General features: G+C 45.2%; 2 protein-coding genes across 4 annotated transcripts in view; one reads left to right on the top strand and one right to left on the bottom strand.

Moving 5' to 3' along the window:
• Window positions 1-18,083, bottom strand: part of LOC130284918 (peroxisomal N(1)-acetyl-spermine/spermidine oxidase-like) — a 41,198-nt gene extending 23,115 nt beyond the window's left edge. Inside the window, exons 1-2 of one of the 2 annotated variants that reach the window (XM_056535874.1) lie at window positions 17,945-18,083; window positions 5,612-5,831 (exon numbers count right to left, since the gene is read on the bottom strand). The gene's annotated coding sequence lies outside the window, so the exon portion shown is untranslated. Of the gene's footprint in view, window positions 1-5,611; window positions 5,832-17,548; window positions 17,571-17,944 lie in introns of those variants that run through there. The other variant, XM_056535876.1, reaches the window with a different exon arrangement.
• The window catches only part of CHPF (chondroitin polymerizing factor), a 40,167-nt gene continuing 25,274 nt past the window's right edge, over window positions 10,929-25,821 (top strand). Inside the window, exons 1-2 of one of the 2 annotated variants that reach the window (XM_056535871.1) lie at window positions 18,266-18,380; window positions 19,108-19,487. In XM_056535871.1, the coding sequence (XP_056391846.1) occupies window positions 19,204-19,487 (284 nt within the window). In that variant the 5' untranslated portion in view covers window positions 18,266-18,380; window positions 19,108-19,203. Of the gene's footprint in view, window positions 11,063-18,265; window positions 18,381-19,107; window positions 19,488-25,821 lie in introns of those variants that run through there. The other variant, XM_056535873.1, reaches the window with a different exon arrangement.

Here is a 25,821-nt window from a genome sequence, read left to right as displayed (position 1 = left end):
ATAGCCCCGCCCCCTCATGATGTCACGCTCCGCCCCCTCCCATAGACTTGCATTGAGGAGGCGGGATGTGATGTCATGAGGGGGCGGGGTTATGACGTCACGAGCTCCCGGCGCTGCCTCCAGCGTTTGGAATAGTTTGTCTGAGCAGCGGAGTACCCCTTTAAGGAAGAGGCCAATTTTAGTTTTTGCACTTTCATTTTTTCCTCCTCCCCTTCTAAAAATCATAACACGTTCAATTTTCCACCTACAGACCCATATAGGGGCTTGTTTTTTGAATCACCAATTGTAATTTGTAATGACATCACTTATTTTATAACAACCTGTAGTGAAACAAAAAAAAAAAACACGCATTTGTGGGGTGAAATAAAAAAAAAACTTAATTTTGTAATTTTGGGGGCTTCCGTTTCTACGCAGTGCAGTTTTCGGTAAAAGTGACTCCTTATCTATATTCTGTAGGTCCATACGATTACAAGGATACCCAATTTATGTAGGTTTTATTTTATTTTACTACTTTAAAAAAAATTCTAAGTGCAACTACATGCACTAAAATGAATATCTTTAAAATTGTCCCCTTCTGACCCCTATATCTTTTTTTATTTTTCCGCATACACGGCTGTATGAGGATCATTTTTTGCGCCGTTGTCTGTATTTTTCCTCGGTACCATTTTGGTTTTGATGGGACTTTCTGATCGCTTTTTATTTATTTTTTTTTTTTTTATAGTATATGAAGTGACCAAAAATGCACAATTTTGGACTGGTATTTTTTTACGTGTACGCCATCGACCGTGCGGTTTAACTACCTTATTTTTCGTCCTATAGGACGCACCGGCGTATAAGACGCACCCAATTTTTAGGGGCAAAATCTAAAAAAATAAAGATTTTGAACCCAATAGTGGTTTTCAACCTGCGGACCTCCAGATGTTGCAAAACTACAACTCCCAGCATGCCCGGACAGCCGTTGGCTGTCCGGGCATGCTGGGAGTTGTAGTTTTGCAACATCTGGAGGTGCGCAGATTGAAGACCACTGCAGGAGGAGGTAATACTCACGTGTCCCCGCCGCTCCGGACCCGTCACCGCTGCCCTGAATGTCGCTCCCTCGCTGTCGCCGTGTCCCCGTCGCTCCGGAACGTCTCTGCTGCCGGCCGGGTATCCTCGCCCTCCGTCGCCACCATCACGTCGTTACGCACGCCGACGCACGTACGCGAGGACGTGATGACGAGGAAGGAGAGCGCCGGCCATACAGGGGATCCCTGAACGGAGAAGACACCGAGGAGGCAGGTAAGGTCCCTCCCGGTGTCCTGTAAGCACTAACCCGGCTATTCAGTCGGGCTGTTCGGGACCACCGCGGTGAAATCGCTGAACAGCCGGGTTAGTGTCACTTTCGCTTCAGACGCGGCGGTCAGCTTTGATCGCCGCGTCTGAAGGGTTAATACAGGGCATCACCGCGATCGGTGATGTCCTGTATTAGCCGCGGGTCCCGGCCATTGATGGCCGCAGGGACCGCCGCGATAGGGGTGTATTCGCCGTATAAGACGCACCGACTTTTTCCCCCCAGTTTTGGGGAAGAAAAAGTGCGTCTTATACGGCGAAAAATACGGGTACCTTATATTTTAATAGTTCAGACATTTTTGCACACGGTGGTACCTTATATGATTATTTTAATTTCATTATTTTATTTTAAAAATTGGAAAGGGGGGATTCAAACTTTTATTAGGAAGGGGTTAATAAACTATTATAAACTTTTTTTAACACTTTATTTTATTTTTTATTTTTTTAGGTAGCTATACCATGCAATCTTTTAATGGCATATTCTGTTCAATGCTGTGCCATAGCATAGCATTGATCAGTGTAAGGGTGCATTAACACCACGTTTTTGCTATACAGTTCCCGTATACGGTTTCAAGTTAAAAAACTGTACGGAACCGTATAGAAAACCGTATGCATTGACTTAACATTGTAAACCGTATGTCAAACGCATCATCTGGTTTAGTCCGTTTTGCGTCTTATTATACGGTTTCGTCCGTTTTTTTTACCCATACTCAAAACCGTAAACTACCACGTTTATTGGTCCAGGTGAAAAACCGTATTAAACCGTATACGTTTTTTTAAACATGGGAGTCAATGGGAACCGTACAGAACCGTATGTACGTACAGTTCCATCTGGTTCTCACCTTACGGTTTTTGACTTTGCACAGTTTTTTTTCTTTGAATATCAATCAAACGAGTGAAACTTTATTGAAAATGGAGTGAAAAGTTAAAAACGGATACGTTTTTTTCTTAAAAAACAGATGCATTTTTTCAAACCGTATATGGTTTTTAACTGTATAGGGGTTGAAATTTGTACACACGTTTTGATACAGTTTAGTCAGGTTTTGAGGAATCCGTTTTTCATCAAAAACCCGATACGGGAACTGTATTGCGTAAATGTGGTGTGCATGCAGCCTTATTGGTGCTCTGCGGTTATGTGTGTGTATATATATATATATATATATATATATATATCAGGTGTATGTGCAGAGTTAATTTAGCAGTTGAGAAAGGCTACCTAGCCAGAACGGAACGCGTGCTGCAAGAAGAAGTATTATTTCCATTGAGTGTCGGGATTTATTTGATCTACTATTGATACATGCATCCACGAGCACCAGACACAGCAGTGCCGACCAATACTGAATTATCTGTATACTGCTGCTATCTCTATAGGATCAGGAAATATAGTAGTTATACACCCCTCCTAGCTCTATCTGTATACTGCTGCTATCGCTATGCGAAAAGAATATATAGTAGTTAGTTATACACCCCTTTTAGCTCTATCTGTATACTGCTGCTATCGCTATGGGACAAGAATATATAGTAGTTATACACCCCTTTTAGCTCTATCTGTATACTGCTGCTATCTTTATGGGATCAGGCTATTTTAACATATGAAGTTTCTTGCTGCATTTTTGTTTTTGCTGCGATGGTCCCAAAATCGCTGCAAAAATGGTGCTATTTTGCCGCAATTGTAAAAATTACAATAAAAATGTGTCACGTTTAGTGCAATTTTAAAATTTGCAGCATAATACAGTAAAAAACGCATGAAAAGTAATAATTCAGTATGTGAACAAACTTCAAATATTCATATAATGTTGCCTTATATAGCAATATTTCTCTATAAAAGAAATGCACTTGGAATAAGAAAATGCATGAAAACTTCACATAATGGGAACTGACCTCAACCAACCTATGAGTCTAATCAGTTCACCTAGGTGACCTCCAGCACCAGCAGCCTGATTAGATGACCAGGTGTAGTGATCAAATGCCAAACACCCTCTTTGTGTAAAGCCAGAGAATTTGTTTTCAATGGTGGAATTGCAATCAGCAACTAATTCCTGCCACATCAGCTAAAACAGGTAAGCACGAGGCATACTTTGTCCTGCTTAATTACAGTCTCACCCCTGCTCTCCCCTCCCTTCCCCTTTTTCTCATCCTTATCTATTTAGTCTATGTTCCTATAGCAGGACAATGTATGGCCTAGTGTGAATTCTCCACTTAACCCCTGCATATTTGTGAGATTGTAACCTGTGTCTTCTGCTTGTGAGCTTAGATTTGCTTTGGACTTGATAAAGATATATATACACATACAGTCATGGCCGTAAATGTTGGCACCCCTGAAATTTTTCTAGAAAATGAAGTATTCCTCACAGGAAAGGATTGCAGTAACACATGTTTTGCTATACACATGTTTATTCCCTTTGTGTGTATTGGAACTAAACCAAAAAAGGGAAGAAAAAAAGAAAATCGTACATAATGTCACCAAACTCCCAAAATGGTCTGGACACAATTATTGGCCCCTTTCAAAATTGTGGATAAATAAGATTGTTTCAAGCGTGTGATGCTCCTTTATACTCACCTGGGGGCAAGTAATAGGTGTGGATAATATAAAAATCACACCTGAAAGCAGATAAAAAGGAGAGAAGTTCACTTAGTCTTGGCATTGTGTGTCTGTGTGTGCCACACTAAAAAATTACTGAAATCAGTCGCTTCCTATAACTATCAATACCGGAATGTTGGACCACTCTTCCTATAACCATCAATAAGCTTCTTACACCTCTCAGCCGGAATGTTGGACCACTCTTCCTTTACAAACTGCTCCCGGTCTCTTATTGGAAGGCGCCTTTTCCCAACAGTAATTATAAGATCTCTCCACAGGTGATCAATGGGATTTAGATCTGGACTCATTGCTGCAACTTCACAACTCTCCAGTGCTTTGTTGTCATCCATTTCTGGGGCTTTTTGACGTATGTTTGGGGTCATTGTCCTGCTGGGAGACCCAAGATCTCGGACGCAAACCCAGCTTTCTGACACTGGGCTGTACAGTGCGACCCAAAATCCGTTGGCAATCCTCAGATTTCATGATGTCTTGTACACATTCAAGGCCCCCAGTGCCAGAGGCAGCAAAACAACCCCAAAACATCACTGACCTCCCCCGTATGTCACTGTAGGTACTGTGTTCTTTTCTTTGTAGGCCTCATTCCATTTTCGGTAAACAGTAGAATGATTTGCTTTACCAAAAAGTTCTGTCTTGGTCTCATCTGTCCACAAGACGTTTTCCCAGAAGGATTTTGGTTACTCAAGTTCATTTTGGCAAAATGTAGTCTTGCTTTTTTTATGTCTCTGTGTCAGCAGTGGGGTCCTCCTGGGTCTCCTCCATAGTGGGGTCCTCCTGGGTCTCCTCCATAGTGGGGTCCTCCTGGGTCTCCTCCATAGTGGGGTCCTCCTGGGTCTCCTCCATAGTGGGGTCCTCCTGGGTCTCCTCCATAGTGGGGTCCTCCTGGGTCTCCTCCATAGTGGGGTCCTCCTGGGTCTCCTCCATAGTGGGGTCCTCCTGGGTCTCCTCCATAGTGGGGTCCTCCTGGGTCTCCTCCAGAGTGGGGTACTCCTGGGTCTCCTCCATAGTGGGGTCCTCCTGGGTCTCCTCCATAGTGGGGTCCTCCTGCGTCTCCTCCATAGTGGGGTCCTCCTGCGTCTCCTCCATAGTGGGGTCCTCCTGGGTCTCCTCCATAGTGGGGTCCTCCTGGGTCTCCTCCATCGCGCTTAAGTTCATTTAAATGTCGACGGATAGTTCGCGCTGACACTGATGCTCCCTGACCCTGTTGTCCATGCTTAGTGTGGCACACACAGACACACAATGCAAAGACTAAGTGAACTTCTCTCCTTTTTATCTGTTTTCAGGTGTGATTTATATATTGTCCACACCTGTTACTTGCCCCAGGTGAGTATAAAGGAGCATCACATGCTTGAAACAATCTTATTTTTCCACAATTTTGAAAGGGGGCCAATAATTTTGTTCAGACCATTTTTGGTGTTTGGTGACATTATGTCCAATTTGCTTTTTTTTCCTCTCTTTTTATTTTTGTTTAGTTCCAATACACACAAAGGGAATAAACATGTGTATAGTAAAACATGTGTTACTGCAATCCTTTCCTGTGAGAAATACTTCATTTTCTAGAAAAATTTCAGGGGTGCCAACATTTACGGCCATGACTGTATAAGCAAAAACATTTAATTAAATGTAACTACAAATGAGTGTAACTTCATAATTCAGACCCAGACAGTCAGGGCCTTTACTTACCAGAAATAATAATCCGTAAGATGTGAGGTTTTCCCCTTGTGGTTTAACTCGCTGTTCATTCCCGACCAGTGAAGACCGTCATACAGTGACTGCGGGTTATATACATGGTGAACGCTTTATCCTCAAGTATATGAACCTTTGCCCGCGCTCAGCGCAATGAGGATGTTCTCAGCGAAGGTGAAAAACAGTGTAAATGTCCATATTCTGTTCTCCCAGAGACCTTTGATCAGTAGTGGAAAAAATATATAAAAAATAAACATTTCAGGTAAATAATAGATGAGATATAATTGGAGACCCTGATAAATAAACATGATTATGGGATTGTTATAGAAGTGATTGTATATACACGTAATGATCAATGTATGGCTGGCCTGAGGGACGGGAGTCTACACATATTCATCTTTCCTTAAAGGGGTATTTCAAATCAACTGGTGCCATTAAGATACAATTAACAGATTTGTAAAAACTTCTATATAAAAGATTTAAAGGGGTACTCCGGCCCCAAGACATCTTATCCCCTATCCAAAGGGAAGGGGATAAGATGTCTGATTGCGGGGGGTCCCAGAGCTGGGGACCCCCACAATCTAGCATGTAGCACCCACCTGTAAGCACTGCAGAAAGCGCTGGAGGCTCTCAGTGTTATGCCTCACGAACACGGGGACGGAGTATCGTGACATCACGCCCCTCCCCCTCAATGCAAGTCTATGGGAGGGGGCGTGACGGACGTCACACCCCCTCCCATAGACTTGCATTGAGGGGGCGGGGCGTAATGTCACATGGGGGCGGAGTCGTGACATTACGCCCCTTCCTATAGACTTGCATTGAGGGGGCGGGGCAATGGTTACACGGGGCGGAGTCGTGACATCATGCCCCCTCCCATAGACTTGCATTGAGTGGACGGGGCGTAATGTCACACGGGGGCGGAGTCGTGACATCACGCCCCCTCCCATAGACTTGCATTGAGGGGGCGGGGCGTAATGTCACATGGGGGCGGAGTCGTGACATCACGCCCCCTCCCATAGACTTGCATTGAGTGGGCGGGGCGTAACGTCACACGGGGGCAGAGTCATGACATCACGCCCACTCCCTTAGACTTGCATTGAGGGGGCGGGGCATGACATCACACAGGGGCGAAGTCTTGACATCATGCCCCCTCCCATAGACTTGCATTGAGTGGGCGGGGGCGTAACGTCACACGGGGGCAGAGTCATGACATCACGCCCCTTCCCTTAGACTTGCATTGAGGGGGCGGGGCATGACAACACACAGGGGCGGAGTCGTGACATCATGCCCCCTCCCATAGACTTGCATTGAGGGGGCGGGGCGTAATGTCACATGGGGGCGGAGTAGTGACATAACGCCCCCTCCTATAGACTTGCATTGAGTGGGCGGGGCATAACATCACACGGGGGCAGAGTCATGACATCACGCCCCCTCCGTTAGACTTGCATTGAGGGGGCGGGGCATGACATCACACAGGGGCGGAGTCGTGACATCATGCCCCTCCCATAGACTTGCATTGAGGGGGCGGGGCATGTTGTCACACGGGGGCGGAGTCGTGACATCATGTCCCCTCCCATAGACTTGCATTGAGGGGGTGGGGTATGATGTCACATGGGGACGGAGTCGTGACATCACTCCCCCTCCCATAGACTTGCATTGAGGGGGCGTGATGTCACACGGGGCGGAGTCGTGACATCACGCCCCCTCCCATAGACTTGCATTGAGGGGGTGGGGCGTGATGTCACACAGGGGCAGAGTCGTGACGTCACGATACTCCGTCCCCGTGGTCGGGAGGCATAACACTGAGAGACTCCAGCGCTTCCTGCAGTGCTTACAGGTGGGCGCTGCATGCTAGATTGCGGGGGTCCCCAGCTCTGGGACCCCCGCGATCAGATATCTTATCCCCTATCCTTTGGATAGGGGATAAGATGTCTTGGGGCCGGAGTACCCCTTTAATCCTTCCAATACTTATCAGCTGCTGTATACTACAGAGGAAGTTGTGTAGTTCTTTCCAGTCTGACCACAGTGCTCTCTGCTGACACCTCTGTCCATGTGAAGAACTGACCAGAGCAGGAGCAAATCCCCATAGTAAAGCTCTCCTGCTCTGGACAGTTCCTGACACAGGCTGCGGTCAAGGAAAATGACAGAACACCATCATAACTAAACTCAAAGGTTTCCCATTAAATGGGTTATCCAGCATAAGAAAAACATAGCTCCTTTTGTCCATAAACAGCACCACTCCTGTCCTCAGTGTGTGTGTGGTATTGCAGCTCATTAAAGTGAATAGAACTGTAACACCACACACAACCTGAGGACAGGAGTGGCGCTGTTTTCGGAGAACAGTAACTATGATTTTCTATGGAACAAGGAGGACATCTTTTTCCTTTATATCACTCAGGTGCTAACCTCAATGTAACCCTTTAGTGAATGGATTTTATTGCTGGGTTAATATTTGATACCAGGTCAATGTATCACCTGCCTGTATGTGTATTTACCACGTCGGCATTTCTCACCGGAATGAGATTAGATATATCACATTTTACATGACGCATATTAATAATCATAGAATTGTGCTCATTGGACCCAACTAGTCCCATAGACTGCAGCCGCAAATCCCCCTCCTACCAAGACATAGGGGGAGATTTATCAAAACATGTCCAGAGGAAAAGTGTCTGAGTTGCCCATAGCAACCAATCCGATCGCTACTTTCATTATTAACAAGGCCTCTGCATAATGAAAGCAGCGATCTGATTGGTTGCTAGGGGCAACTGGGCAACTTTTTCTTTCACAGGTTTTGATGAATCTCCCCCATTGACTCCAATATCCTCCATTCTAAGGCTGCGTTCCCGTGGTATATTCCACCGAAAAATTCTGCTCGGAATGTCTGTAAATTTTAGTGAACAATGGGGGAGATATATCAAAACCTGTGTAGAGGAAGAGTGGTGCAGTTGCCCATAGCAACCAATCAGATTGCTTCTTTCATTCTTAACCCCTTAAGGACACATGACGTACTGGAACGTCATGTGTCCACTCCCGATCTATAACGCGGGGCTACGGCGTGGCCCCGCGTCATAGCGGTTCGGGCCCGGCCTCTAACAACGGCCGGGACCCGTGGCTAATAGCGCGCGGCATTGATCGCTGTGCCGCGCGCTATTAACCCTTTAGACGCGGCGTTCAAAGTTGAACGCCGCGTCTAAAGTGAAACCGAAACCATGCCGGCTAGCTCAGTGGGCTGTTCGGGATAGCCGCGGTGAAATCGCGGCATCCCGAACAGCTGACAGCGGGAGGGTCCCTACCTGCCTCCTCGCTGTCCGATCGCCGAATGACTGCTCAGTGCCTGAGATCCAGGCATGAGCAGTCATGCGGCAGAATCATCGATCACTGGTTTCTTATGAGAAACCAGTGATCAATGTAAAAGATCAGTGTGTGCAGTGTTATAGGTCCCTATGGGATAACAATGATCAGTGTGTGCAGTGTTATAGGTCCCTATGGGACAATGATCAGTGTGTGCAGTGTTATAGGTCCCTATGGGACAATGATCAGTGTGTGCAGTGTTATAGGTCCCTATGGGACCTATAACACTGCAAAAAAAAAGTGCAAAAAAAAAGTGAATAAACATCATTTAACCCCTTCCCTATTAAAAGTTTGAATCATCCCCCTTTTCCCATAAAAGAAAAAACACAGTGTAAATAAAAATAAAAATAAACATAAATGGTATCGCCGCGTGCGGAAATGTCCGAATTATAAAAATATATCGTTAATTAAACCGCACGGTCAATGGCGTGCGCGCAAAAAAATTCCAAAGTCCAAAATAGTGCATTTTTGGTCACTTTCTATATCATGAAAAAATGAATAAAAAGCGATCAATAAGTCCTATCAATGCAAAAATGATACCGTTAAAAACTTCAGATCACGGCGCAAAAAATGAGCCCTCATACCGCCCCATACACGGAAAAATAAAAAAGTTATAGGGGTCAGAAGATGACAATTTTAAACGTATAAATTTTTCTGCATGAAGTTATGATTTTTTCCAGAAGTGCGACAAATTCAAACCTGTATAAGTAGGGTATCATTTTAATCATATGGACCTACAGAATAAAGGTAAGGTGTCATTTTTACCGAAAAATGTACTACGTAGAAACGGAAGCCCCCAAAAGTTACAAAATGGCGTTTTTTTTTTTCAATTTTGTCTCACAATGATTTTTTTTCCCGTTTCACCGTAGATTTTTGGGCACAATGACTGACGTCATTACAAAGTAGAATTGGTGGTGCAAAAAATAAGCCATCATATGGATTTTTAGGTGCAAAATTGAAAGAGTTATGATTTTTTAAAGGCAAGGAGCAAAAAACGAAAATGCAAAAACGGAAAAACCCCCGGTCCTTAAGGGGTTAAACAGGCCTCTGAAAATGAAAGAAGCGATCTGATTGGTTGCTATGGGCAACTGCACCGCTCTTCCTCTACACAGGGTTTAATAAATCTCCATTATCTTCAATGGGGATTCCACTGTCCTATTCACACAGCGGAATTCTGTTCAGAGCCCCCATTAAAGTTAAAAGAGTAGTCTAGTGAAAAATAACTTATCCCCTATCCAAGGATAGGGGGATAAGCTATAGATCGCTGGGGGTCCGAGCGCTGGGACCACCATTATATATAACTTATCCCCTATCCTTGGATAGGGGATAAGTTATTTTTCACTAGACTACTCTTTTAACTTTAATGGGGGCTCTGAACAGAATTCCGCTGTGTGATCTCCTGCATGGGGCCCCGGCAGTTTGCCGGAAGCTGACATCTAAATCCCTGCAGGAAGCCGCGGCCGGCACACCCCCTCCATGTATCTCTATGGGGTACATGGAGGTGCGTGTCGGCCGGTGCTTCGTGCGGGGTTCCATCCGACTGCCGGGACCCCGCGCAGGAGATTGCAGGGGGGTCCCAGCGCTCGGACCCCCCCACGATCTAGAAGTTAATTTTTACCAGACAACTCCTTTAAAAGTAGTACTCCGGAGGAAGTTGTGTAGTTCTTTCCAGTCTGACCACAGTGCTCTTTGATGACACCTCTGTCCATGTCAGGAACTGTCCAGAGTAGGAGAAAATCCCCATAGCAGACCTCTCCTGCTCTAGACAGTTCCTGACGTGGACAGAGGTGTCAGCAGAGAGCACTGTGGGCAGACTGGTGAGAACTACACAACTTCCTCTGGAGCATACAGCAGCTGATAAGTACTGGAAGGATTAGGATTTTTCAATAGAAGTAATTTACAAATCTGTATAACTTTCTTGAGCCAGTTGATATTAAAAAAAAAACCTTGTTTTTCACCAGAGTACTCCTTTATGGGACTCTGCTAGAATTCCGCTGAAATTCTGAAAAGCTCTGAAAAATCCGGTCAGTCTGCTTTTCTATACGGAATATGAGGGCAGTAGCAGAAATTCCACCATGTGAACATAGCCTAAAGGTCAGTTTATCCTAATTTTAGAATGCAAGGGAAGTGCGACAGTAAAGACTGACACAATGGGCAGGGCAATGGCTATTGCAGCATGTCAGAAGGGTTAAACACTCATACAAGTACTTAAGTATGTCCACAACAGATGTCCGGGCATGCTGGGAGTTGTAGTTTTGCATGGGGGAGAGAGAACACTGATCTGATGCAATAGTCCCCAACTCACTGCTGTCCAGGAGGCTGTCATAGCATGCTGGTAGTTGTAGTTTTGCAACAGCTGGAAGCACCTTGGTTGAGAAACACTGTTCTAGTTTTAAAGGGGTATTCCAGGAATTATTATTATTATTTTTTTTTTTTATATCAACTGGCTCCAGAAAGTTAAACAGATTTGTAAATTACTTCAATTAAAAAAATCTTAATCCTTCCAATAATTATCAGCTGCTGAAGTTGAGTTGTTCTTTTCTGTCTGTCAACAGTGCTCTCTGCTGACATCTCTGATTGTCTCGGGAACTGCACAGAGTTTGCTATGGGGATTTGCTTCTACTCTGGACAGTTCCCAAGACAGGTGTCATCAGAGAGCACTTAGACAGAAAAGAACAACTTAACTTCAGCAGCTTGTAAGTACTGAAAGGATTAAGATTTTCAATAGAAGTAATTTTACAAATCTGTTTAACTTTCTGGAGCCAGATTATAGATTTTCCTGGATAACCCCTTTAAGTCGGTATAGAGGAGATCATGCCTTGGCAGCTCGATCCAGCTGTGGCAAAACTACAGCTCCCAGCATGCCCTGACAGCTCTTGAGCTGCAGAAAAACTACAACTCTCATCATGGGTATGATGGGAGTTGTAGTTTTGCCACAACTGGAGAGCTACTGGCTGTGGCACTTTACTCTAGAGCAGCATTTCCCAACCAGGGTGCCTGCAGCTGTTGTAAAACTACAACTTACAGCATGCCTGGACAGCCAAAGGCTGTCCGGGCATGCTGGAAGTTGTAGTTTTGCAACAGCTGCAGGCACCCTGGTTGGGAAACACTGTTTTGGGCCGGTATTGAGGAGATGAAAAGTTGTGTTTTCTATACCTTGTGCTTTTCCCAATAGTATTCACACATACAGGATTTATGTGTCAATGTGTCCCTAAAGGTCTAGTCCCGCATTTCCCAACCAGCGTGCCTCCAGCTGTTTCAAAATTACATAGGCTTTCTGGGCATGCTGGCTGTTTTAGTTTTGCAACAGCTGGAGGCAGGCTGGTTGGGAAACACTGGTCTAGCCCATTTACAGAGACTTTCATCATAGCAGGAGGGCTCCTACCCCCGATCTGACGACCAGACATCTTGGCCTCAAGTCCATTTACAGTCCCTGCAGGGAGCCTTTCAGGTCCTAAAGATGTTACCAATAAAAGGACAAGAGGTTACAATGAGTGAGATAAAGACCCCAGTGTGAGCCGCACACCAGACTATTGTGTATCCAGTCTATAGAGATAAAGACCCCAGTGTGAGCCGCCCCACAGACTATTGTGTGTCCAGTCTATAAACCTATTAACAATATGGCCCCAAATATATAGAGAATATAGAGATCATCACATAAGGCGGCAGAACACGTCAGATACATGAATGGTCTCCATACACCTTATACTAAAGTCCGCTGGGTCTGCCCCCGCCGGGTAATGCGAGGCACAGATTACCACAGGACAGTGGTACAGATCATTAGGGGCATGGCAGCATAGATTATTGGGGGAAAAGTTTTTATTGGGGCACAGTGGCATTATTCATTGGGGTTATTCAGGGGCATGACGGCACAGATCATTATGAGCCTTGTGGCTCAGATCATTAGGTGCATGGAGGCACAGATTACCACAGGACAGTGGTACAGCTCATTAGGAGCATGGTGGCACAGTATACTAGGGCATGGTGGCACAGTATACTAGGGCATGGTGGCACAGTATACTAGGGCATGGTGGCACAGTATACCAGGGCATGGTGGCACAGTATACTAGGGCATGGCGGCACAGTATACTAGGGCATGGTGGCACAGTATACTAGGGCATGGTGGCACAGTATACTAGGGCATGGTGGCACAGTATACTAGGGCATGGTGGCACAGTATACTAGGGCATGGTGGCACAGTATACCAGGGCATGGTGGCACAGTATACTAGGGCATGGCGGCACAGTATACTAGGGCATGGTGGCACAGTATACTAGGGCATGGTGGCACAGTATACTAGGGCATGGCGGCACAGTATACTAGGGCATGATGTCACAGTTGATTAGGGGAATGATTCATTGAGGCACAGCGGCACAGATCATTAGGGGCATGGTGACACATTTTATTAGGGGCATAATGGCACAGTTCATTAGTGGCATGGTGGCATAGTTTATTGGGGCACAGTGGCATTATTCATTGGGGTTATTCAGGGGCATGATGGCACAGATCATTAAGAGCCTTGTGGTACAGATCATTAGGGGAATGGTGATGAAGTTCATTGCAGGACTGTGGGAAAGATTATAAGGAGAATAGTGGCACCGATCATTAGGGGCATATTGGCAGAGTTCATTTGGAGCACTGTGACACAGTTCATTAGGGGCATGGTGGCGGAGTCAATTAGCACACAGCTGTATGTACCATATCTGAGCATCCAGTTGTATGTACCATATCTGAGCACCCAGCTGTATGTACCATATCAGAGCACCCAGCTGTATGTACCATATCAGAGCACCCAGCTGTATGTACCATATCTGAGCACCCAGCTGTATGTACCATATCAGAGCACCCAGCTGTATGTACCATATCAGAGCACCCGGCTGTATGTACCATATCAGGGAACCCGGCTGTATGTACCATATCAGAGAACCCAGCTGTATGTACCATATATGAGAACCCAGCTGTATGTACCATATCTGAGCACCCAGCTGTATGTACCATATCAGAGCACCCAGCTGTATGTACCATATATGAGAACCCAGCTGTATGTACCATATCAGAGCACCCAGCTGTATGTACCATATCAGAGCACCCAGCTGTATGTACCATATCAGAGAACCCAGCTGTATGTACCATATCTGAGCAGCAGTTCCACAGGAGACACCATGTCTGCTCCGTGATGTCCTCACTCAGCAGACAATGAGGCCACTTAACACATTGATTGCCAGCCCCCTCATACTCCTTTTGTCTCCTATCTACATAAACAAAAGTTGCACAAACCTAGTTTATTGAAATTAGAATGCAACACCCCCCCCCCCCCCATGGAATTAACCCCATCAGTGCATGGTCTGGCTTCCCAGAGAGAATAACAACAATGGGATCATTTAATTAGAGTTAAAGTAATGGGAGAAAAAACCCCTCAGGTCAGGTAGGAGATACCAGCAATCGGGGGGCTGCACCTATTATTCAGCTGCTAATGATGGAGGCCCCATGGAGGGAACCAAGATGGGCTTTATAATAGGGGAACAGATACCCAGCGCCGATGAATGATCCACCGGCACCAACAAAAACGCTTTTGTACAGTGAGGTTGGAATTTCTCCAGCAGATACACCTGGGGGAGACCGAAAAGATGCAAAACAAGTCATAGTACAGAGTACCCCCCCCACACCAATCCCCCTCGAAATGAGCAAGAAATTCACAAAAATTGTCACATTCAAATATTACATATCTATATCTGAAATAATCCACATCCGTTTCCAATCCAATCTGTTTCCCAACCAGGGTGCCTCCAAAAAAAGATTACTATACCCATAGTATTACTATACCCATATTATTACTATACCCATAGTATTACTATACCCATATTATTACTATACCCATATTATTACTATACCCATATTATTACTATACCCATAGTATTACTATACTCATATTATTATTATACCCATAGTAAAAAGATTACTATACCCATAGTATTACTATACCCATATTATTACTATACCCATAGTATTACTATACCCATATTATTACTATACCCATAGTATTACTATACCCATATTATTACTATACCCATATTATTACTATACCCATATTATTACTATACCCATAGTATTACTATACCCATATTATTATTATACCCATAGTAAAAAGATTACTATACCCATAGTATTACTATACCCATATTATTACTATACCCATAGTATTACTATACCCATATTATTACTATACCCATAGTATTACTATACCCATATTATTACTATACCCATAGTATTACTATACCCATATTATTACTATACCCATATTATTACTATACCCATAGTATTACTATACTATACCCATAATAAAAAAAAATTACTATAACCATATTCCTATCAGAAATAGGTCAAACGTGTTCCTTATTATGTGTAACCATGATATTCCTCCGATAATCCCCATGTGAAAAAAATATATTCCAAGATGATGATAATCAAAACAGATAAAATCAATAATCTAGCCCTACAAATGTTTTGACTCCTTTTTCTATTTCTATAGAATTTACTATGATTCCATTATACAACTGTAAATATTTCAGCAAGTAAATGGTTAATCATTTTGCAGCTTCTTTTTGCAACATAGTATCAAGAACTACAGAAAAGAACATTCTGTCATTTACCATGAGTGTAAAAAGTGCAGTGACCTCTAGTGCTAGGTATGAGAATTGCAGTCAATCATCCCATCATCCCACTATGCTGTTTAGTATGTCCCCATTTCAGTTTAAAGGGGTACTACCGTGATGACAACTTATCCCCTATCTCGCACGCAGCACCCCCCTCTCATCAGGCCCCGGAGCGAACATCCGCTCCGGGTCTGATGACGGGGCTGGTGATAGTGACATCACAGCTCCGCCCCCCTGTGACATCACGCTCCGCCCCCTCAATGCAAGTCTATGGCAGGGGCAAGACAGCTGTCTCGCCCGCTGCCATAGACTTACATTGAGGGGGCGGAGCGTGATGTCACATGGGGGCGGAGCCGTGACGTCAGGATACTCCATGATCGGCAGTCATCAGACCCAGAGCGATGTTCGCTCCGGGGCCTGATGAGAGCGGGGTGCTGCTTGCGAGATTCCGGGGGTTCCCAGCGGCGGGACCCTGCGCGATCAGGCAACTTATCCCCTATCCTTTAGATAGGGGATAAGTTGTCAGCACGGTAGTACCCCTTTAAATGGGCACTGTCAGATACAAAAACTTTTGATATGTTGTAAAGCATGTATAACCAATAGGTTTTGTAATTGCTTTCATTAGAAAGTTTTTAGTATTTCATTTTGAAAAATCCCCCCTGCCTGCTTGGACACATACTAGTCCTGCTGTGTCCATGAGTCATCTCCTATGTCATGGACACAGTTCCTTGATTGACAGCTGTGAGTGCAGGAAAAATCCTCCCACTGTCAGCTTGTGTCCCGCTACTGTCAGTGAGGACAAGCTGGGAGTTGTAGTTTTCCTAATGCTAGGGGAGATGTGAGCAGACAGCATACTGAGGGAGGGGGCGGAGACCTGCACAGTGAGGCCACGCCCCCTCCCTTTGAGAGGAATTCAGACTAGTGAGCTAAATTAAAGGGGTTATCCAGGAAAAACTTTTTTTTTTTTAAATATCAACTGGCTCCAGAAAGTTAAACAGATTTGTGAATTACTTCTATTAAAAAAAATCTTAATCCTTTCAGTACGTATGAGCTTTTGAAGTTGAGTTGTTCTTTTCTGTCTAAGTTCTCGCTGATGACACGTGTCTCGGGAACCGCCCAGTTTAGAAGAGGTTTACTATGGGGATTTGCTTCTAAAGTGGGCGGTTTCCGAGACACGTGTCATCAGAGAGCACTTAGAAAGAAAAGAACAACTCAACTTCAGAAGCTCATAAGTACTGGAAGGATTAAGATTTTTTAATAGAAGTAATTTACAAATCTGTTTAACTTTCTGGAGCCAGTTGATATTAAAAAAAAAAAAAAAGTTTTTCCTGGATAACCCCTTTAAGTGTAATAAAAAAATAAAATAAAGATGTTAGACACATAAAAATTAGATGTACATGGTCAGGATTAGGTACTGGGTGATAGATCCAAAAAAACATTTTTTTTTTTTTTATATGACGGGTACACTTTAATTTTAGTTTGTCAGACATCTCAATAGATCTGAGGAATGGAAATAAAAAACACTGACATTAACCCATGTGTTACCAGTAGGGGGTGCATCTGTTTAGATCAGTGTTTTCCAAACTGTGCATCTCCAGCTGTTGCAAAACTACAACTCCCAGCATTCCCGGACAGCCTTTGGCTGTCCGGGCATGCTGGGAGTTGTAGTTTTGCAACAGCCGGAGAAACACTGTTCAGAATACCCTGGTGCAAATCAGTGTCACTCCAGCTGTTGCAACAACAACTCCCAGCATTGCATTGAATTTTTTGAATGAGAGATGCAGGTTGGGAAACACAGATTTAAAGCAACAGCTCTCCAGAAGACTGTCAGGGCATGAGGGGAGTTGTAGTTATAAGGGTTATCAAGGATTAGAAAAACAGAACTAATTTCTTTAAATAAATAAATAAATAAAGAACAGCGCCATACATGTACTCAGGTCGCTTGCGGTATTGCAGCTCAGTTCCATTGAAGTAAATGAAGCCAAACTGTAATACCACACATGTCCTCATGACAAGAGTGGCGCTGTTGTTGTTTAAATAAATAAATAAAGAACAGCGCCATACATGTACTCAGGTCGCTTGCGGTATTGCAGCTCAGTTCCATTGAAGTAAATGAAGCCAAACTGTAATACCACACATGGCCTCATGACAAGAGTGGCGCTGTTGTTGTTTATTTCTTTCTTTTTGTTGATATTTAAATCCCCATTAGTTTCCTACTCCTGGATAACCCCTACATACAGCATCAGGCTGAGGATCACTAAATCAGAGCGACCGTTACAATCTTTGATACAATGTATCAAGGCCATGTTGCCGCTCACCCTACCTTGCTGTCCAACGCCACGCCCCCCGCGCTCGGCAGGCAAATATCACAAAGCACTTCAGCCGTTCAGCCCCGCCCACTCCTCACTTTAGACCAATCAGCTCTCGGCGCTTCCGACAATTTGCGTACCGCGCCTCGCAATGAAGGAGGAGGGCGTGGAAAATAAGGTGGGCGATGACGTAGAACTTGGACGGAGTGACGAAGGCGGGAAGGGGCGGGGCCGAGAGGTGACACGTCAGGGGGCTGCTGGGAGCTGTTATTAGAGGAGGAGGAAGAGGAGTGAATGGGGTCGGGAGAGTGCAGGGGGCGACACTGACTGCGAGAGGGAACTGTACGAGGAGCGGACGGAGCGGAGTGGAGACTCCCTCGAAGAGTGACCGGAGCTGGTGGGCAGCAGAGCGGAATCCCTGTCCTCTCCATTACCACCTACAGCCCCCGGGTAGATTATCTATATTCTGCTGCAGCTTTGCTCCTTTGTTGCACCTCCGTTACATTGATATTGTCCTCTTAATCTTTCCACTCTCCCCCAGCCCTAATCCATCACATAGTCTATGTCCTCCAATCTCTTCTCCCTAATCTGAAGACCACCCTAGACCCCTCACCCCATCCTGAGGATCATCTAGACCCCTCACCCCATCCTAGACCCCTTACTCCATCCTGAGGATCATCAAGACCCCCCCCCCTTACTCCATCCTGAGGATCATCAAGACCCCCCCTTACTCCAATCTAGACCCCCCTCACTCCATCCTGAGGATCATCTAGACCCCTCACCCCATCCTTAGGATCATCTAGCCCCCCCCTTGCCCCATGCCGAAGATCTAGACCCCCTCACTCCATCCTGAGGATCATCTAGCCCCCCTTTGCCCCATGCCGAAGATCTAGACCCTCCTCACTCCATCCTGGGGATCATCTAGCCCCCCCCCTGCCCCATGCTGAAGATCTTGGCCCCCCCTCACCCCATCCTGAGGATCATCTAGCCCCCCCCCCCCCTGCCCCATGCTGAAGATCTAGACCCACTCACCCCAGTCTGAGTATCATCTAGCCCCCCTTGTCCCATGCCGAAGATCTAGACCCCTCGTTCTCTTCTAAGAATCACTCGGACCTCTCTCTTCATCTTGACCCCTCTCCCAACCTGAGGACCCTTCTAGACCCTCTTTATTTTATAGTGGTGATGACCTGGGATCACTGAGGCAGTGGTGTCTTCTCATCGGTCCAGTGCCCGTCCGGTGCTGGTTGGCATCTTCTGGTGCCCTAGGTTGGCAATGAGACTATCCATGGTCCTTTCCTTGCTGCGGCCCGCGGGCCCCGTGGTGGTCGGGATCTCCCTGGGCTTCACCCTCAGTTTGCTCAGCGTCACCTGGGTGGAAGAACCATGTGGAACCGGCCCAAGGCTACCAGGTGGACTCCCAGATTCCGGACACGACTTGAGCATCAATAGGAAGCCCAATTCGGTCCAGACCGGCTCGGATAATAATGAGAACTTTGAACCCAAGATCATCCCGTACACTCCGCCTGATCCCCAAAAAGTGCAGAAGAAGCCTGTCCGGTGAGTAGGACTCTTTGTTTCCACCCTGGAGCGTGTGAGTCAGGGTTTCCAAACCGGGGGGACTCCAGCTGTTGCAAAACTACAATTCCCAGCATGCCCGGACAGCCTTTGGCTGTCCGGGCATGCTGGGAGTTGTAGTTTTGTAGCAGCTGGAGGTACCCTGGTTGGGAAACACTGGTGTGAGTAATAGTTACAATGACACCATTCTTTTTCTTCTTCCATGATTTGGGGTCTTTGTAACTTTCTATGGAAGGAAAGTCAAATTGTCTGTAATGGCCGTGTAAGTGGCGGTGGGGGCGATGACTAAGGCCGCGCCGTATTATTAGGCTGGGAACAGACCTGGCCATGTGTTCAGGCAGATGTCAGACCTATTATCTTCTTATAATGTGCGGGAAGTTGAGAGACTTTCTTGGCTTCTGGTTTTGCAGACGTGGTGATCTCTTCTGGGAAAGATCTCTGCTGCTTTTTTTTAAATTTTTTTTTAATTTTTTTTCCTATCTATCTCATATATATCTATCTCATATATACACCAAAACAGAAATGCTGCGGCACTCCAAAAAATGTGGTGAAAAAAGAATTTATTGACCTGACGTCAGAAGCAACGTTTCAGCTGCCTGATTGCAGCCTTTCTCAAGCTTGAGAGGCTGAAACGTCGCTTCTGATGTCAGGTCAATAAATTCTTTTTTCACCGCATTTTTTGGAGTGCCGCAGCATTTCTGTTTTGGTGTGGATTTTTGTACATCCCCCTCACCTGGGGTGTTTTTTCTGCTGGCACCCACCGCCTTGCATCTCTGGTTGTGCTGCTCCATTGTTTCTATTATCAGATATCTATCTCTCGTATCTATCTATCTATCTCTCGTATCTATCTATCTCTCGTATCTATCCCTTCAGGACAATGTCCAATGTTCGGATGATATTTGTCGACTTTGTTGCCCGGACTTCTCCCAGTTAGACGTTACTTGTACCAGTGCAGTGTATTCCATAAACTCCTCCAATCAGGACTTCTATGCGGTGGTTAGATGGAGATTTGAAGGGGTATTCCGATGGAATAAATTTTTTTTTCAAATAATGTTATACAGATTTGTAAAGGACTTCAATTTAAAAATCTTAATCCTTCCAGTACTTACCAGCTGCTGTGTGCTCCAGAGGAAGCTGTGTAGTTCTTTCCAGTGTGACCACAGTGCTCTCTGCTGACACCTCTGTCCATGTCAGGAACTGTCCAGAGTAGGAGCAAATCCCCTTAGCAAACCTCTCCTGCTCAGGACAGTTCCTGACATGGACAGAGGTGTCAGCAGAGAGCACTGGGGTCAGACTGGAAAGAACTACACAACTTCCTCTGGAGCATACAGCAGCTAAGTGCTGGAAGGATTAAGACTTTTAAATAGAAGTAATTTAGAAATCTGTTTAACTTTCTTGAGGCAGTTGATATAAAAAAAAAAAATGTTTTTTCTTTTCCCACTGGAGTACCCCTTTAAAGCAAAGTTTCCCAACCTGTGGCTTTCCTGCTGTTGCTAAACAACGACTCCTATCATGATGGGAGATATGCCGCACAAAATCCACAAATAATGCGCCATTGTGAACGTATCCCAAACCAGTGTTTTCCCAACACACTGCAGCGGAAAATCCACAGCGGATTTTGCTACCATTGACTTCAATGGGCCCGTAGGAAAATCTGCAAATCTGCCGGGTGGATTTATTTGCGGGTTTCCCGCTGCCTATTTGAAAGGGGACAGGCTCTTCTCGGCTGTCCGCGGGGGAATTTCCGCTGTGGAAAATCTGCTGCAGACCCTACTGACTTTAATGGGGCTTGCTGCGGACAGCCAAGAAGAACCCACCCCCTTTCAAATACGCAGCGGGAAACCCGCAAATAAATCTGCCCTGCGGTGCGGGAATCCTGCGGCAAGTTACGCTACCATTGATTTAAATGGGCCCACAGACAGTCCGCGATGGCGTCAATTTTGCGGACTGTCTGCGGACCCATTCAAATGAATGGGTAACTTAACTCGCAGCTGGTTTCCCACAGCGGGAAACCCGCTGCTATTTACTAGCGTGTGAACGCCCCCCTTTTTTTGCAGCAGATACTCTTAGAGTAAGGGTACGTTCACACAAGCAGATTTTTTTGCTGGTTTTCTGCTGCATATTTGAAAGTGGGCGGGCTCTTCTCGGCTGTCCCCAGCAGATTTTCCGCAGCGTAAATTCCACCGTGGAAAATCTGCTGCGGACAGCCAAGAAGAACCTGCCCACTTTCAAATACGCAGGGGAAAACCCGCCAAAAAAGTGTTTTGACTGACACATATTTTGGGGGTACTTTCAGTCTCCTATACCCTATAATAGCGGTGGTGACCAACCTGCGGCTCGCTGGGAGTGTAGCAGGAGAGCCGCAGGTTGGACACCGTTACTAAGTAGAAAAAGCTAATTCTATACAATTTAAAGGGGTTATCCAGGAAAAAACTTTATTTTTTTTTTTTTATGTATCAACTGGCTCCAGAAAGTTAAACAGATTTGTAAATTACTTCTATTAAAAAATCTTAATCCTTTCAGTACTTATGAGCTTCTGAAGTTAAGGTTGTTGTTTTCTGTCTAAGTGCTCTCTGATGACACCTGTCTCGGGAAACGCCCAGTTTAGAAGAGGTTTGCTATGGGGATTTGCTTCTAAACTGGACGGTTCCCGAGACAGGTGTCATCAGAGAGCACTTAGACAGAAAAGAACAACTCGACTTCAGCAGCTCATAAGTACTGAAAGGATTAAGATCTTTTAATAGAAGTAATTTACAAATCTGTTTAACTTTCTGGAGCCAGTTGATACATAAAACATTTTTTTTTTTCCTGGATAACCCCTTTAACTTCCTATAATCTGATAACACATAATCTAAAATAGATAAATCTGATAATCTGGTATAGAACTGCTACATAGTGCGGAAGCTGACCGGATCAGGGGACGGAATATGGAGGAGAAATTCCTTATAATTACGGTAAATAAGTAAAAAGTTACTTAAATAAATAAAAAAATTCTATAAAATATATTTTATATTTTAAATTTTTTCATATTCTGTAAGTGATACCGTAAACCACAATCTCTAATCTATTGGAAATGTCTGGCGCTCAGTTGGACCCTACAGTCCGGTGGTGTCACCAGCTCCGGTCCCGATAATACAGAAGTCTGTATAGTGTCTGTTATGCAGGTTTCTCCCTGACCTCGGGGTCATGCTCATAGACTTTATAAGTTTGACCTCTGACCTGGCTCAGAAGAATATCTACTGTCCTGAGTGCCTGCAATTCGTCTGCTGTGTACGGTGTAAACAGACACTTCCTGTATACAATGGGCTCTTAAGTTACAATGTGCGGCCTAGAAGCGATTAATACATCGTACCTGGAGACTATTGAATCCAGATCTCTATGCGAAACTAAGAGTGGGTGCAAAAGTCTCCAAAATGTGATTGAGGAATAAGAAAAAAAAAATGAAGATTTTTAAAGAAAAATGAGCAGATATATAATACAGATAAAGCCGGTCCGGCCCTTGTAGTCCGTTGCTAGGGGCGATCCCCAGCATAAAAATACATACAATGGAGGATGCCTGCAGCGGACTACAAGTGCCACAATAGAATCCTACACCAGATAGACGGTGTGGATGTGTAACAATTAGAATGTTAATATATAGGGATAGGTGCACTACTGTGGTGGATGTATACAATGACATTGGCTAATCCCTCAACACTGATGTTAAAATTGAGACATTCACCAGTGTATCCTTATATGACGGACACACCAGAGCCCGCACACCAACGCCAAGGTTTCTCAAGATGGTGCGAGACCTACGCTAATCCTACCTGTGCGTGATAAGCAAAACGGGCCAGTGGGCAATTACAGCAGCACTAGGTCCTCCCAGGTACCCTCCAGTGTGACTGAGCACACATACAATGGGAGGAGAGAGGCAAACTGCAAGCCCCACCTGAGTTGTCTAATATAGGTGTGTGTGTGTGTGTGTTTGTTTGTTTAATTTTTTTTTTTTTTTGAGATCTGAAATCACTGGCCCAAAGTTCGAGGATTCACAACTAAGGACATTGGCCCTCATTTACTTAGAAAATCGGGTTGTAAGTCTATCTTTCTTTCTTACCCGACTGCTTTTTTCCCCTGGTATTTATTATGTCGCATCCTGTTTGTCGCACGTGGGTTTTGTAGGTTTTGGTTTCCAACTCCTCTGAGTTGTCGGGAAAAAATCCACAACAATTCCACAAATTCAGGTTGGAAACCTTTATAAATACGCGGGAAAGCTCAGAAATGTCGGGTTACGCCCCTTTTTCGGGTTTGGGAGAATCCACATCGGGTCCGTCGGGGAAAAAATGACGCATCGTGTCGCAGACTGGCGCACGGTGTCTGCAACATGTCGCAGACAAAGATGCGACAAAAAAACCCGACAAAAGAAGTCGGGTTTAGAATAGTAAATGAGGGCCAATGTGATTTTTGTCATGGGGAAAGTTGACTGAATCCAGATCAATATCTATGTAACACTTAAAAGGGGGTTTTTATCACGTCCACCATTTAATTTGTTGGAGATCTGAATCTGTAAAGCAGTGTTTTCCCAAACAGTTTGTCTCCAGCTGTTGCAAAACTACAACCCGGGCATGCTGGGGGTTGTAGTTTTGCAACAGCTGGAGACACACGGTTTGGGAAAACACTGCCATAAAGTGTTCACGTGGCCTAAATCGTCGGAGGACATGTTGTCCTCAGAATGTCTCGTAGTGGAGCCTTGGGCAGGAGCTTTTTTTTGGGTCCTGTACAGTGCACCGGAGATAGTCCTCCTGGCACAGATAAAGTGCAGTACAGCATTGTACTGTAGGGGGCGCTACAAGACAGAAAATCAGTGCATGCAGGAGTTCTACCAGTGAAATGGCCACTCTGATTGGTCAGAACCCCTGTAGGTCAGTGGTCTCCAAACTCTAGACCCCCAGCTGTTGCAAAAACTAAAACGCCCAGCATTGCCGGACAGCCGTTGGCTGGGAGTTGTAGTTGTGCAACATCTGGAGGGCCGCTGTTTGGAGACCACTGCTCTAGGGGATGAGTCTAGACCGGTGTTTCCACACCAGTATGCCTTCAGCTGTTGCAAACCTACAGCTCCCTGCATGTGTGCTGCATTGATCAGTATGAGCAATCAAACGATTGCTCATACAGGTCCCCTAGGGCAATGTTTTCCAACCGTTCACAGCTGTTTCGAGCATGTTGGTAGTTGTAATTTAGCAACAGCTGGAGGCACATTGCTTGGAAAAACTTCTGGCCTAGACAGTCACAATTGTCACCCAGCTTTCCCAGAAGCAGCTTCCTCAGGGATACCCTTTCAGGTCGTAGGATCGCTTATCTTCCCATGAAGCACAATGCGTCCATTCACAATATGTCCCGGGCCGTCATGTCCTCCTCCGGCGGTGTCACTCTCCCTTTTCGTGGCCCCTGATGTATGTATTTGTCCTGCCTTCAGGAAGCCATTTGTGGATGATACTTTCCTTGTATTAACTCCTTCAGTGTCCAATAGGGAGATGTTAAGTGAATTGGGGAGGGGGGGGGGGGAATGTACTCCTGGTAAATGGGAACTACGTGTCGCCATCATCGGGGGGCCTCAGAACCTTCTGCTACATGAAGATGTTTCCCATTAGTTTTAATGACTTCCTGCTGGCAGTTTCCTTAGTGTACAGTAGGGGCCCCGTCCATATCGGTGACCCACGTTTCCTGGGGCCCCTTTTACCTACTGACTGTTACCAAAATGGACCCCATATGTTCAGGTCAGGACTTTTGGGGGTCTCCTGATTGTAAATGAATCCTTGTAGAATTTTTACCTGCACCGATACATTGTAACAGAGCAGCAGATCGGCTATAGCTGGGACAAATACTCCGTTTTCAGCCTCGATATGCGGCTTTCTATCTGTTGCTGAACTACAACTCTTATCATGCCCTGACGGCTCGATCAAGCTATGGGAAAACTACAGCTCCCAGCATGCCCTTTACCAATTGTGAAACATTGCTCTAGAGTAGAGTTTCCCAACCAGTGCGCCTCCAGCTGTTGCAAAACTACAACTCCCTGCATGCCCGGACAGCCGCTGGCTGTCCGGGCATGCTGGGAGTTGTAGTTTTGCAACAGCTGGAGGCACACTGGTTGGGAAACTCTACTCTAGATGTAAGCAGGACTGTTGGCATTCACTGACAGGAAGCAGAGATATTCAAAATGCTTTAAAAAATAAATAAATTAATTAATATATTTACGCACCAAAAAGTTTGAGAGCACTTTTTTATTCTATTAAATAAACTCTAGTAACACTAAAACTTGATGGGGTACTCGAGTGGAAAA

This window comes from Hyla sarda, chromosome 8 (genome assembly GCF_029499605.1).
Source record: "Hyla sarda isolate aHylSar1 chromosome 8, aHylSar1.hap1, whole genome shotgun sequence".
Taxonomy (NCBI): Eukaryota; Metazoa; Chordata; class Amphibia; order Anura; family Hylidae; genus Hyla; species Hyla sarda.
The sequence above is the reverse complement of the archived record's forward strand: the minus strand, read 5'-3'. Positions and strand labels throughout refer to the sequence as shown.